At 35.3% G+C, this 16121-nt stretch overlaps 1 protein-coding gene across 1 annotated transcript; it reads left to right on the top strand.

Moving 5' to 3' along the window:
• Window positions 1–6826: 6826 nt before the first annotated feature.
• LOC109065113 (hepatocyte cell adhesion molecule-like) lies at window positions 6827–14527 on the top strand. Its single transcript, XM_019082125.2, has 7 exons — window positions 6827–7139; window positions 11427–11768; window positions 11859–12140; window positions 12230–12323; window positions 12420–12505; window positions 13553–13623; window positions 13956–14527. Exons 1-7 carry the CDS (start codon window positions 7052–7054, stop codon window positions 14283–14285), a joined length of 1293 nt encoding a protein of 430 aa, XP_018937670.1. The 5' UTR covers window positions 6827–7051; the 3' UTR covers window positions 14286–14527.
• Window positions 14528–16121: the final 1594 nt, after the last annotated feature.

The following is a 16121-nucleotide window of genomic DNA, read 5'->3' as shown; positions in this document are numbered from 1 at the left end:
TATAAGCTTTCTGTGTTCATTGGACCTGTTACTAATGGGATTTTTGTCTAATAATTATGTTAATTACTACTCAGATATCTTTTTAATTAGTCAAAAAACGTGGTTTACATGACAAATATATGCAAGCTGTTATACACTGAGAATATTGTTCGTATTTCCAGACACTGTGTGTCAGATCCATGTGATTCAGTGAAGTATTCCCACAGCTTAATCAATCTTTCAAACAGTGAGACTGTATCCTTCAAATAGCACAGATACTCATTAAAAATGGATTTGCTCAAATGCACTCCTTTCGTGCTGCCCTGCCTGTGTAAATGTTTTTTTGTGCATTTGTGTTTCTGTACCTGTCTATTTGTATCAGATCATCATCTGGTAAAATACAGCATTTTTACCTTGTGTTCTTGTAGCTCAACTAGTAGAGCATGGCATTAGTGGTGCCAAGGTCACATACTGATAAAATGTATAGGGCAGATGTGCTGAAAGTCACTTAGGATAAAAGCATCTGCGAAATGCATACAGATAAATGTAATGTAAATGTCACTGGACTGCATTCTTGAACTTATTGTTCAGGATTTTAAATGAGGTCTGTAATACCTGTAGAAAGCTCTGTTAGTATTCCCATTCATATCAATGGCAGTTGCTTGGCTGGTGCATGAAATCACAGAAGCACACAATTTGAAATGTGCTATCTTTAAAAAAAGTTAAAAGAATATAGAACTGCAAACTGAATGTAATGTTTTTGGACACTTAATTGCATTTTAACTTTGCTCAAGTAGAACATATGTAATTTCATAATTGCTTTTATTGTCTTTGAAATGTGGTTAAGTGTGCTGCGGAATATGTGGACAAGCATGTATTTAAATTAGTGCTGTCAAACAATTAATCACAATTAATCGCATCCAAAATCAAAGTTTTTGTTTACATAGTATATGTGTGTTTACAGTTTATATTTATTATGTTTATATAAACACACACATATGCATGTATAAATTTAAGAAAAATGTTACGTTTATATATTAAATATATTTATAATATAAATTATATGAATATGTAAATACATATATACATATATCAAAATATATGCTGTATGTGTGTGAATTTATATATACATGATAAATATACACAGTACACACATATATAAACAAAAACTTTGATTTTGGATGTGAATGATCATGATTAATGGTTGGACAGCACTAATTTAATTATATTTACATGTAATGTTTAGAAATATTTGTAATGAAGTTGTAATTTAGTACATCTAAAATCTATGGACTTAAATGTACTGCTGAAAGCACACTACAGTTAAAATTATAATCAAGTACTTTGCATATTGCTTAGTACATTAGTTGACATCAAAATAAGTGTACTTTAAAGCACAACAAAAGATTATTGAAACAGTTATTTGAAATTTACTTTAAACTTTTAATTTAAAATTATTACAAAGTTCACTTTTTAAAAGTGTGCCTAACTGTGTTAAAAACACAGTCTTGAAAGTGTTCTTTGCTTAAGTACACTTAAAGGGATAGTTCACTCAAAAATGACAATTCTGTCATCATTTCAGGGAAACAGAACAGGAAGTGCTGACAAGTTAAATGTCATTCTTGCGTCACTCTATAGTTCAGAAATAGACAAAAATGTCACAGGCCCATAAAATTGAGTCCTGCTTGAAGGGGTGTCTGTTTTTAATGCCTGACCAAAAAGGCATTAAAAAAACCTATTATGCATCCATCCATTTTCCAAAAAATGATTATCCTTTGTAGGGGAGTGGGACATGTTATCTCGCTCTAGAAAATCTAAATAGCTTTTCCGGTTGTGGTTTTGTAGCAGTAGTTACTTATTTAAGTAGCACTCTGTTATCTCTGTTATTTTTACGCATTTTATTATTATTATTATTATTATTATTATTATTATTATTATTTTATTTATTTTTAATTTTTGCACTATAACCTATAGTACTAAATACTAGGATTATGTGTGGTAACATAAATAAATAAGTTTTCCTGCTAGTTACCAGCAGGGGTTAACTAAAGTGACAGTAGTCTAAGGCTACGTCCACACGAAGCCAGAGCTTTCCCTATCCGATCTTTTTTTTTTTCTCATGTCAAGAAATATCTGCATCCACACGAAACCACAAAACGATGTAGTATAAATGCCAGACAAGCATGTGGCGCTGTAATTTTGCCACAGAGATACACTAAAAATGGAGAAGAAGACCTTGCACGCGGTATACAAATGAACATGGAACAATACATTTATTAATCTGTGTTAATGTTAGTTAATAAAAAGACAATTGTTTAGTGTTTTTTCATGTTTTTGTTGCTGTTACGTGACGTAGCGGTATCTGACTAGGGGCGAGACGTGGGCTGATGATGTCATCGTTTCAGAAAATATACGGATTCGCTGTCCACACAAAAACACACAGGGCAGCATTTTCAAATTTATCCACTCTGGAACCCGGTACCAAAAGAAATATTGGTTTCACTATTACAAAACGCCAGATTCTTATGGATGAAATACCTATACGATACAAAATGTATGCGTATACAGTGAAACAAGTCTCCGTGTGGACGGGGCCTAATATGCCTGCTGTCGGAGGAGGATCAATCCAGAGACTCAACTCATGTGCCAAATTAACCCTTTCAGTGGTATTACACAGAAAAAGAAAGAGTGGAATCATGGAGGAGATTAGGAGGTAGAGGGATGCTAGAATAATTGTTGCAGGGACTGCTCAATGGTTGCTGCTTATACGCTCATAATGATGACTGACAAGGATTAGGTTCCTCCTGTTTTAAATTCTTGTTTGCTAGTGTGTTTTTTTTTTTTTTTTGGTGGGGGGGTGGCGGGGTTAATGATTTTGAAGGTTAAATTAGGGGTCTCCTGGAAAAAAGGTTGGTAACCTCTGAACTAGACCATGCTAAACAGCCAAACCCTGACTCTTGTTGGTTGTAACATGGCTTGGTTAAACAGACATTTTACCAGCGGGTTATTTAGCTGACATTCCATTCTTCCCACAGAGAGCTCTTTGTTGGCAGTGATAGAGTGCCTCTAGAACTCATGTTTTAATTACAGTACACAACTCACAATGGGCAGGAGAAAGTAGAGCGTGTTGTAATTATCTCTTCCTGCCCTGTCCCCTGAAAGAGTTTTTATTACATCTACTCTGCCTCCTCAGTGATATCAAGCAGTTAAAATAGAGCAGTGGCACAAGACAGCTGCAAGCTATGTGAGTGTAAAAGACATTATATGTGGTTAAAAATCAGGGTGCAAATGTGGATAGATTCTGGGCCTATTGCACAGAATTTGCTATGAGGCCCCCTACGCCATGCTGAGAGAATGTATGCCTCACTAAGCTGTGAATATGAACAAACATTATAGGCATAGCATAAATTGACTCAATATGTCAATTCAATGGGTGCATCCCATGTGGGACATAGTGGTGATACTAGGGAGCATACACCCTTAACATTACTCAGGAAAGGGAGTCAAAAGAGAGCAATTCTAGGAGGGACAAAAAATGACAATGCAGAGTCTGTGTTTATTGCTGCTGGACCTGCGTACCATCCAACTGCCCACTCTCATAACCTCTCAGCTATATGCTGGAGGAGAGCTGATGGAATGCTTGTATGTCATCAGTCCCAGAGTCTCTGAAGGAGCTTGAGGGAAAAGATTATTTTATCTGCCTTCAATCTCAAGACTCTGATCCAGTAGAAGAAGGAAACTGGAACCAGAATGGATGGCAACCAACCAGCAACCAACCTCCTTATCCATTACCTCAGCACTGTACTGAACTTACCAAATGAGTAGTGCAATATCCATTATTGCGACACACGTTTCTTACATCATTAATCCAGTCTCAGAGACTGATGTAAGCACTTAACCTCTTGTGCCCCCAGCACCCTCCCTGAGCACATATGCTTGCATCTTTGAACTCTCCCACTACTGTCTCAACAGGAGTGCCAAAAAGTCAAAAGTGGCGATACCGGTGCATCAAGAAGGACAGACAAGTCTTTGGTGTGAAGCAGTTCAACAACTGTTCAGGGGTTGTACAATCATGGCTTCCTTACACAGATCCAATCTAGCTGTGGCGTGGGTTCATAACATCCAACAGTTTCCCACATGTGCGGCTGATAGAAGGTGAGGGCTTGCTGCATACAGTTTCTTTGCCATCTCCAACCACAGCCAGCACCTCAGAGACAGATGGCACCAGCAACATGCTTTCTGCTGCATCAGAAGATGCCAAAGACTGGGCCTCCTGATCCACCAGATGGTTCAAGCCAGCAATCGAGGATTGAGAAAGAGTGACCACTGTCTAAAAACCTTTGCTATCCCCACAATATAAGTCTTCAAGCTGCCTCGGCAGACATTTGTCCCTGATCCCTCAAGAAGAGGGACAAGTGGGACTATCGTAGCTACCTCAGTGTGAGCTTGTCTCAGTAAGTTCATCCAGCAACCTTGAATGCTGTATGTGTGTACTCTACTTCCAAGCAAACAACCTGCACATCATAGGATTCCTCAGGTGTCAAATAACAAGCACATGGATGCACACACATTCTGAAACACTTGCTGACTGAATTCTCCATTGTCTTCAATAACATGTGTTACAAACAAATGGCTCCTGAAGATAAAAAGCTAATGGAGCGTTTGATGTTATGGACCGTCATCGCAATGGATATTGGCGTGAGGTTACACATGCACATAGACACCGGTCACATGAATGGTGTTCCCCACTCCATGACACGCTGTCAAAGTTCTACTTCAAAAGGGAACCAGTTAATTTAGATATTAGGCACATATTTAGGTTACATGACATTTTTTTAAAGAGCTGAGGAAGTTTGTCTCTGTTTGATGTGGCATTTCATCTTTAATGAACAAAATGCACTTGAGCATATCACAGAAGTGTGTGTGTTTATCATAAAATGTTATTTCCTTTTCTTTCACATATTAACACATATCTAGATAAAATACTATTTTCTGATCTAAAAATACTCTTTTAAGAGCCATTCTCAAAAATAGGCGCTTAAGGGCACATAGTTCAAATCAAAGCAAATCACAACTCAAGGAATTCATCATAGCAACAACCCAAGCATGTCTGAATCCATGAGTAGTAACTGAATATCCTGCTCTGTGTTGCACTGTGGGATGAGAGCCTTAAGTTGCTTTGGAGCCTCTGAGCCCACTTTACGCCCACGTTGGCTCCCACTCGCTCTGACACGTCCAGGGACTCAGCCGGGGGTGGGAGAGTTATGAAATATGAATTTCACTCAGGTTTCTAATGGCAACACAGACAAAATCTGCTATAGTGTTGCCTCCTGCTTCTGTAGGCTCATATGTTCGCCTTTCATATCTCATTTTTGTTGGTAAATATGGCTTTTGTTTATTACAGAAACCATGTTCATGCTGACATATACAAGCTTGTTAATGACAAGAGGTCATTACACCTACACTGATTTACAGTATATGGAAAATGAATTAGTCACTGGCCTAATTACTCCCTGTATAGTATGTGTATTTGTTAAAGGGAAATGTCTTTCTTTCTTTCTTTCTTTCTTTCTTTCTTTCTTTCTTTCTTTCTTTCTTTCTTTCCTTCCTTCCTTCCTTTTTTCTTGTGTGCCCCAGTTTAATTAAGATAAAGTCAACCTGGAGACCCTGAAGAAACACTATCCATTTTATAGTGGGACAGAGAAGGAAGGGTCAATTTGGTGCTTTCAAACCAGTGGAGGGCAGCATTGTATAAACGTGCCCCATGAAACCCCGGCTGCATATCTAAACTGTTTAAAAGGTTACTGGCATTAAAAGAATCTCTAAACTTGTGGGGTATTTTGCATAACAAAATCTTTCCTACAGTTTTATTACAGCATGTTTGAATTGATAAAAACATGCACAGAGATGAGTGCAGCTTATAACTTAAACAAGGTTCAAAAGAGACAGATGGGCAGATGTATCCGTATCATACAAAGGTTTCAATACTGTATGTAGAAAATTACTAATAATCAACAAAAGTTGGACAGACTGTGTAACTGTTGTGTTTGTCAAATTTTGGGGGTAAAAATTACATATCAAATAAATTCAGTAACGTTACTGGAAATAAATGACAAATCACTGACAAAAGAGATTTTAATTCAAATTCTGTTCTTGTATTGACTGATTTTCATTTAGGCATTATACGACATCATAACTCTAACATTATTTTTAAACTATTAAAATACATTTCAACCTAAAATCTTGAACAACTTTGTCCATGCTATTTTGTCAATTGCCCATTTGCACAGTCTAAAATCAGCTGGTTCTTGTTCTATGTCTTGTGGTCAGAGTCTTAAAGAGATAGTTCATCCAAAAATATGGGCAAAAATACAATGGAAGTTAATGGGAACTGCTGTAAAACTGTTTGGTGTTCTGCAGAAGAATTAAAGTCATACATGTTTGGAACAACGTGAGGGCATATAAACGATGATGGAATTTTTGTTATTGTTTGGATTATCCCTTCAAAATACTGCTAATGCTGCTTTGTCATTGTCATCGTTTTTATTTTATTGTATTCTTTTTTAATACCATTATTTTCATTTCTCAAATTTTTATTCACTTAATATAAGATAATATAATATATATAAGTCCTGTTGCACAATTATACATATTTTTTTTTTAAGAATCCTGTTATTTCATTATATTATTATCTTAAATACTCAAAGAAAAAAAAAATTGTGAAATACAATAAACTGTCAGGCCATGAAGCAACAACAACCTCCCCACACATATATGAGCACCCCCTTCTCCCCCCTTACACAAACAAACTCATTCAGCGATTCACACACATGCCATCATAGTGCACTGGTTGTGAGAATTCATGCACACATCCACATGTGTGTGTGAGTGCACATCCGTGTGTGATTATGTTTGTGTGTGTGTGTGTGTGTGTGTGTGTGTGTGTGTGTTTGTCAGCAGCATGGCATAGCCCAGCCTCGGAAGGAATGGGAAGACTCTGAGTTGAGGGACGTGCTCAGAGTGAACAAATCATGCTAATTGTTTTGGGAAGACTGTGAAAGTTAGTCCCAAGATGAAGGCACAGAAGGAGGCTTTCTCTTGGGCATCAGCTGCTTTTGCTGCTCCTCTCCTCCTGATCTTTGCAGTTCTGATTCATTCAGGTAAGAGGGACAAATGTAACTTTTTATCGAATAACAATGCTGCACTGTTGGCCTTGACTGAGGGCTTATGGCGTAGTTATGGCTGGAAGTTAAAGAAAATTGTTCCTTTTATATTGTATTTATGTCATTGCCGGTCAATGTCTAGTTCGGACTGATTTATTAATGAATAGAAACCAGCACATAACTATATTATCTATTGACGTAGACTAATAAATACTGTATTTAAACCCTTTTAGGCTCTTCTATCACACCTGTGATATATAAGTTTCATAGCATAAGGTAAAAAATATCAAATCAAGTGGCAAACAAAAAATGCTAAAGTTTTCTTCTAAACTGGTATTGCTTTTTGAACTTTTCTGGAATCTTTTAATCTGTTAACTGGAATCAGTGTGATGTTTTTGTGGATGTTTGGCAGCCAAAAAGTGTCACATTACTTCTTATCTTAATAACAAAATATCCATGGATTTATCATTTGAAATAAAATGTCTTTTTATGAAATGCTATGCTTGAAAAAGTATTATTGCACTTTCTTTAAGCCTATAAAGCCTACTGTATCATATTTGATACGCAAATGTCTGAGGCCTTAAATGACCATCATAATCTAAATTTTGTTGAAAAGAATATGCAGAATAAGGCATTAATATGTGCTTTATAAGTACTAATAAACAGCCAATATGCTATTAATATGCATGTTAGTAAGCAGAAAGTTAATAGGGAGAACTGGTCCTTAAAATAAAGTGTTACCAATGACTATATTATTGGTAATATTTAAAGAAAAAAACTTACTGGACTGAAGCAAATTAGGTTTAATTGACTGTCCATACATGTTTTTTTTTTTTTTTTTTTTTTTTTTTTTTTTTTTTTTTTAGAAAAATCACATTAAAATAATATCAAAAGTAAAATTGTATCAAAAGTCAAAAATTATACATCAGACTTTTGAGGAACATTTATTTGTGATAAGGGTACATTTTTTGAAAGTGAGATTTATACACCGTCTGAAAGCTGAATAAATAATCTTTCCATTGATGTATAGTTTGTTAGGATAGGACAATATTTGTGTCACTATTTGAAAATCTGGAATCTGAGGGTGCAAAAAACTCAAAATATTGAGAAAATCACCTTTAAAGTTGTCCAAATTAAGTTCTTAGCAATGCATATTACTAATCAAAAATTGATAATAATATGCATAATTGATAAGTTTTGACATATTTACAGTAGGTAATTTACAAAATATCTTCTTAGTTAATATCCTAATGATTTTTGGCATAAAATAAAAATCAATAATTTTGACCCATACAATGTATTTTTGGCTATTGCTATAAAATTATCGATTTTCCTTTTATGATTCATTAGGATATTAAGTCAAAATCACGTTCCATGATATTTTATAAATTTACTACCATAAATATATCAAAACTTAATTTTTGATTAGTAATAATATGCATTGCTAAGGACTTCATTTGGCCAAATATAAAGGCGATTTTCTGAATATTTAGATTTTTTTGCACCCTCAGATTCCAGATTCTCAAATAGTTGTCTTTTCAGTCAGCCTAATGTATCAAATATTATACTCAAAAAAATGTATGTAATAAAAAAGAAAGTGGGAGGGGGGGTATATTTTTCTGACTATAATTTTTTTATTGAATATTATGGGTTGTTATAATTTATTTTTTTTTTTTTATTAGTTTGTATAATGCAATGATATTTAAACATTCAAATGAAAAAAAATGATTCTATTGGTTTTTGTAGTCTAGTGTTACAGTGTAATGCTGTGCCTGTCTGGAGCAGTGTTAGAGCAGATAGCAGCATTAGATAGCAGAGACAATATGTTACTAAAAGGACAAAGACGACTTTCAATGTACTTTATATTGCTATTTACAACATCATGAAAACCCATTCCTATCCTCACATCATGATACTTTAGAAGCTGTTTGTGTTGTACAATTGGCCAATGTTGTCATCAACAGAGTCACAGGAGCCCCGTGTGTCACTTTTCATCTAATCAAACTGATTGTTTGTCGCTCTGTAGGTCCTTTTCATGCCAGGAAATTGGGCCAAACAATTCAAGCTTTTGTGTGCTCATCTCTGGCAGCCCTTTCGCACTGTAAGCAGTTACCAAGGAGATGGGCTGTTTCCACACAGGCTTTATTCTGCTGGTTATCAGACAGAGAATGAGAATCTTTGATGCTTTACGTTAGAATTCTAACAGCTTTAAAAGGTGACCAACAAAAATACAGTACAAAAGTAAAACAAATCTTCTTTAAAATTAAGCATTGACATTTATTAATATCATGTTTGGCACAAGCCAATAAGGAAAACTGACAGTGATGTGTGAACCTACTATTTAACGAAGTCTGGGTAGTTGTTGTGGTTGTTTTTAATACTTTAGTGTGTGATTAAAAATATTAAGCAGCACAAATGTTTTCAACATTTATAGTAATACAAAATGTTTCTTAAGCAAAAAAGCATATTAGAATGATTTCTGAAGGATCATGTGACACTGAAGACTGGAGTAATGATGCTGAATAATCAGCTTTGCCCTCACATAATTTAAATTTTAAAATATTCAAATAGAATATATATATATATATATATATATATATATATATATATATATATATATATATATATATATATATATATATATATATATATATATATTGCAATAATACTTCACAATATTACTGTTGTCTTTTTAATCAAATAAATGCTACCACAGCGAGCATAAAACACTCCTTCCAAAAACAGTAAACTTTTGCATTTAAATTGAAATTGTAGTGTATATTGCTATAACTATGCTTGATTATATAGTTAGTTTAATTTTATTATTTGTCATTACTTCTCCCGCTGTTCCTGAGAGTGTCATAACAAAGTTGTGACCCATTTTTGGCTTGAATGTGCTCAAATGTGAGTCATCAATATCTTAAGATCTGGATTGTAAAAGGTGTCTTGGACTGTGCAAATGTACTTTCTGTAAGTTATGTTGTTGCCCTCTCTGGCAATGGGATCTGATGAGTGTTATTATAGCTTTATGTGCAGTGACAGTCAGATAGAAGACAGAGTGATGCCTTACCAAACTGACAAATTAAGTATAATCTTCCCTGTATGTGGAAACAATAGGGGAATGCTAATGAACCATCATCTAAAGTGAACACAACATGAAACAGAAATAGAAGAGAGAGAGAGAGAGATCAAGAGAAAGTTTCACTCAAATATACAAAACAGAATAAAAGGTCTGTCTGTCACTACTTCCGTTACATATAACGAAATAAATAAAATGCTAAATTTAAAAATTCCATTATTTTACCGGACCAGTCATATTTATTTTATGTAATAATTATGTACTTGTGTAATTATGTAAGTAGTAATTTAGCATACATTTTAATCCTTAGTGTCCTACAGTGCACTTACTTTATAGGTTCAACCCTCATAGAGGAGCCTGAGGTCAAGTGTTTTGCTCAAGAGTATGGCTAATAGCACAGGTCAATCCATGTGGGAACAAAACCATCAGACTTATGATTATGAGCTCTGATAATGAACCCTGAGCTGTATAGAATAATTATAGAATTATCTGTATAGAAAATTGAATTAAATTTGAGATGTATGCATTTGAATTGCATAGAAAGTTCCTATCCATTTGGATAACACAATTGTTACATAAAATAAATAATAAACTTCATGGGATGCATATATGTCAGTCATAGATTAACAAAAAAGGTTAAAAATCATGACATGATTAAAATACGGAATGAGCATTATTCAGTTAAAATGTATGAGATTATAAGATTTGTTGATGATAAATACTAAAACACGATTGTGCATTTAAAATACTTTCACACTCCTATGGGAAGCCTGTTTATTACCTATTTCATTAATATATGGCTCACAACTATGCATAACATTTAAAGGATTGGTTCACTTCCAGAATAAAAAAATCCCTGATAATTTACTTACCCCCATGTCATCCAAGATGTTCATAACTTTCTTCAGTCGAAAAGAAATTATGGTTTTTGGGGAAAAATAGTGGACTTCAATATAAAATAAAATTGGTAAAAATGTATATACTTTCAATACATCTTTTCTCCTACAGATTTTACATGCAATTCAAAAACAGAAATCTTAAATTTAGGCCTACATATTTTTTGAGTGCAGTCAACAACAGTTTAGGTAATGACTCTTTATAAACTTTTTGATAATGACTTCACTGCTGACTTGGTCTCTTCACATTTTGGCAAACTAACATTAATCTCATAAATCAGATTTTAAATGAGATTGTTTGTGTCACAGCATGTGTTCAGGGAGTGAACATCACCAGTCTTGAAACTCTAATCAGAGGGACGGTGGGTGGAGAAGCTCTGCTCTCCGTCCGATACTCAAGCACCAGTCAGGATCCTCCTGTAATCAAATGGCAGTTGAAGAGGGACAAACCCGTTACAGTGGTCCAGTCCATCGGCACGGAGATCATCGGTAACCTGCGACCGGAATACAGAGACCGTATCCTTGTTTTTGAGAACGGGACACTGCTGCTCCATAACCTCAGGCTGTCTGATGAGGGCACTTATGAAGTAGAGATCTCCATCACCGACGACACCTTCACTGGAGAAAGCAGCATTGATCTGACGGTGGATGGTAAGAAAAATCAAACATTAAAGAATCATAATCGGTATTAATCTACTGATACCAGTAACTCATAACAAACCATACCTAAAATTTTGCCAGAGCCAATCTCTAAGCCACACGTCCACATGGTCACCTCTACCGTGCTGGAACTGACGGAGAATTTCACACTAAACTGCACCCATGAAACAGGCACTAAGACCACCTACAGCTGGGCAAAAGGTGGTCATCCATTACTAAACGAGACCCGTCTGCTGCTGTCACCGGACCAGAAGGTCCTGACCATCACACGTGTTCAGATTGTTGATGATGATGTCTACAGCTGTATGGTGGAGAACCCTATTAGTAGCATGAGAAGTCTACCAGTCAGACTCACCGTTTACAGTAAGGACGGGTTATTTGAACATAATTCATTCGTTTGTGTCATGTTTGCAGAAGTAAAATGGCTTAAAAAAATGTTCTTTTGTTTCCAGAAAGAAGCTCTCTTTATATCATATTGTCTACAGTGGGCATCTTCGTCCTTGTCACTCTTGTAACTGTTTGTGCTTGCTGGAAGCCGTCAAAGAAGTATGACTTTTTTTTTTTCTTTGCCCCTTGAGTCCATTCTTAAGTTAACAATGTTGGTGTAAATTGACATGTCACCACAAATACTTTCATTAACAGATCAAAAAGACAGAAGTCCAAAACTATTAAACCAAGATCTATTCAACAAAACCATCACATCAGGTATCAAGACGTCAAGCCAGAGGGTATGTATAATTATGTTTCTTCATATAGATTTACTGTACATTTTAAATGTTAATCATAGCGATACACACTATGCAAACAGGCCCATGTGCGGTATGACATTTGTAATGAATTATGATAGTAATTAAAAGAAATGTTCTGATGTATTGTTGATTGCCATAAAACATAAACCTCAGTATGTACAACTGACAAAATTATCAGTTAAAATGTCTGCTTTATTGTTTACTACCACAGGAAAAAATAAATAAAAATGTGAACTCGTCCCTTAATTCAAAAGAAGAAAAATATTCTGTTAAACAGACTGTTGTACTGTTGCCTTCCTGTGCTATTGAAAATTTCCTACTTAACGCTTCTGAAGTTTTAATTACAAGTTTGCATGTTCAACTGTTTTATTGTTGGAAAGATCAGGAATCACTGAGGACAGCTCATTCACGAGTACATTTTTATTAAAGCCAACATGTAAAAAGTTTTTAATCAGTATCCAAGAGATTTTCAACAAAATGTAGCGTCCCATTCATTGGCAACCATTTAAACATTCACCATATCAATATATATTCAGCTTGCTGACAATGCCGAAATTTTGGTCAAACATGCTATTTTCAAGTGTACAATACATACAATTTGCAACAAATGGTTATTTATATAGTAAATATACGAGTGTAACAACAACAGAAAGCAATAAAACTTATCAGTACTACCGCTATGTTTCTCTGCTCCGTCATTTTTAAAACTGAGCTATTAACAAACACAATTACATTCTTGACTAAAAACTCTTAAAACTACATTCTGTGGCACCACAACAGTAGTATTTGTAATATTATAGTGTGTTTGGTTGTCTGCCATAACACTCGCTGTGAGAAATGCAGCAAGTGGAGAGGAGTGGATAGACCTCTCAGCCAATCAGATTCCAGGACCAGAAGTAACTGTTGATATGATATGATATGATATGATATGATATGATATGATATCATATCATATGATATCATATCATATCATATCATATATCATAACATATCATATTATGCAGTTTTTTTTATTTATGTTTCTAGATGATGTTATCCCAATAATGATTGATCGTGAGCTCAGGAATCCTGTATCACTCTACATCCTAAAAGAGAAGGTATTATCACGTCATTGTTTAATTTCCCTCTCCCAGCACACTTGCTTTATGTTTAAAAATAGCTTTTCAAGTGGTTGAGTGCTTCATTACCTCAGTAGAGCTGTCTATGATTCAGAAAGCAAAGGTTGAACCAGCATTCACCTGACTGCAACATTTCTTTACATTAGACATTAATATTTATGTTTTCACCGCACATTCTAATATACTGTGTAGCAGAATATGTTAGGAGATTATCATATTTCTGTGCTACAAGAACAGCGTGTCTTGATAAAATGAAAGTGCATTGATGTAGGCGTGTAAAGACTGTAAATGCCTGCACTTGACATCCTCAGGATTCTCCTCCTGGCGAACCAGCGTCAATATGTGAAACATGCACCTCCAACAGCAGCAGCCCTCCGAGCTACAGCAGCTCAATACCTCCTCCATCCGACTCACTTGAGCTGCCAGCGCGCTCCTCTCGCAGATACCCTCGCACCCCCACTAAATCTCCACCGCACCATCGCCGGAGGAAGGGACAGAGTCAGAGCCCACCAGCCCCCTCCTCGTCTCGCAACCGAGGGTCCGGTCGTGCCTCTCAGCGCCCTGCGTCATCGTCTCCAGCCAGGATACCTGAGAATCGATCCACCCCTCCACAGGAACCCAGAGGCTCCCCAAAAACATAGATGATAGCACTGACCATTTTTGCCAAGCACATGCTGCAAAAAGACAGATACTCTATTGACCTGCACAAATACTTTTGCATTAATGTATGTAAATTTGTAAAGACACATATATATGTTTATGCTCCAAAACTATGCTTTTCAAACTTGTTTAGCTTTATCATATTAAAGGGATGAAAAAAAGAGAAAATTATGTAATTAATTACTCACCCTCATGTCGTTCCAAACCCGTAAGATCTTTTTTCATCTTCAGAACACAAATTAAGATATTTTTAATGAAATCCGAGAGCTCTCTGACCCTCCATAGACAGCAATGCAACTGACACATTTAAGGCCCAGAAAGGTAGTAAGGATATCGTTTAAATAGACCATGTGACATCAGTGGTTCAATCTTAATGTTATGAATCTATGAAAGTATTTTATCTGTGAAAAGAAAACAAAAATAATGAATTTTTTCAAAAGTGTATTTTCTTCTGTGTCAGTCTTCAACACAATTCACGAGAGTACCACGAATAAATGGCGGCAGAGACTGACCAGAAGAGAAGAATTCATTAAATTAAGTCATTATTTTTTGTATTCTTTGCACACAAAAAGTATTCTTGTAGCTTAATACGTCTGCTGTCTATGCAGGGTCAGAAAGCTCTCATATTTCATCAAAAATATCTTAATTTGTGTTCTGAAGATAAACAAAGGTCTTACTGGTTTGGAACAACATGAGGATGATTACATTTAATGACAACATTTTCATTTTTGGGTGAACTAGCCCTTTAAGACACTTTTTCAAAAGCACATTGTGAATGTTTAGTTGATTTAACACGCTAGGATAGATTCACTTTCAGAGATGTCTGGGTACTTCAATGTGATTGCGCTGGCTTGACAAAGCCTTCAAGCTAAATCCACCAATTCAGCACAGTCCTTCAGATTAATTATAGTTTAATTATGTTTGTTTAATTACAACTATGGGCTTTTCATTACCAATTTGACATTATCAAACATGTGCGGTGGAGGGGGGATAAAACAATATTTGATTACATGCTTTACACAACAACTATAATAGACATATAAAAGCAATAACAAATAAAAACGACAAAAAAAAACATATTTACTAAAATTTTCATTAAAATAAAAAATATATAAAATGCAAAATGATTACATTTTTAAAATTTGGGGAAAGTCGTGATTACCACGACTGAGGTGCCCTTGAGCAAGGCACCGAACCCCCAACTGCTCCCCGGGCGCCGCAGCATAAATGGCTGCCCACTGCTCCGGGTGTGTGTTCACGTTGTGTGTGTGCACTTTGGATGGGTTAAATGCAGAGCACGAATTCTGAGTATGGGTCACCATACTTGGCTATATGTCACGTCACTTTTGGGTTAAATTTAAAATAAAAAATATATAAAATGCAAAAATAAACACTAATCCAAATATTCCAAATCTGTAGTAGTATTTAAAAATAACTGAAACAAAAATGTAATAAATTAAGTTAATTTTTTTTTTTTGTATATTTTTTTTAAGGTAAGGTAGCCAGTGTCTGCGCTACTAGTGTCATCTAGCAGAACTACAAAATAAAGTTTTCAAACAGTTTTAGCAAACATCCCTTTCACGCATCACGACTCATACATCGCAAACAACTCTTACGGGTCTATAATGTTATCAAGTGTCTGCAGGTTTGTTTGAATGTTAGCAAATAAAAGCAGGCAATATTTTTTAACTTTACATTTAGCTTACCTGCTAGTATCAGTATACAGTATTGTTCAACCAGTATAACATTTTTTGGGGAAAAAATAACTTCTGAATACCATAGCAACCATTTAGCAGAATACTCTACTGTAATTGCAT

The sequence above is a fragment of the Cyprinus carpio genome, chromosome B5 (genome assembly GCF_018340385.1).
Source record: "Cyprinus carpio isolate SPL01 chromosome B5, ASM1834038v1, whole genome shotgun sequence".
Taxonomy (NCBI): Eukaryota; Metazoa; Chordata; class Actinopteri; order Cypriniformes; family Cyprinidae; genus Cyprinus; species Cyprinus carpio.
The sequence above is the reverse complement of the archived record's forward strand: the minus strand, read 5'-3'. Positions and strand labels throughout refer to the sequence as shown.

Excerpts from the sequence above, each read along its gene's own strand:
- LOC109065113 (XM_019082125.2), top strand. The coding sequence starts at position 7,052 with ATGAAGGCACAGAAGGAGGCTTTCTCTTGGGCATCAGCTGCTTTTGCT. Across the intron at positions 7,140-11,426 it reads TGCAGTTCTGATTCATTCAG|CATGTGTTCAGGGAGTGAAC; the intron begins GTAAGAGGGACA and ends TTTGTGTCACAG. Across the intron at positions 13,624-13,955 it reads TCTACATCCTAAAAGAGAAG|GATTCTCCTCCTGGCGAACC; the intron begins GTATTATCACGT and ends TGACATCCTCAG.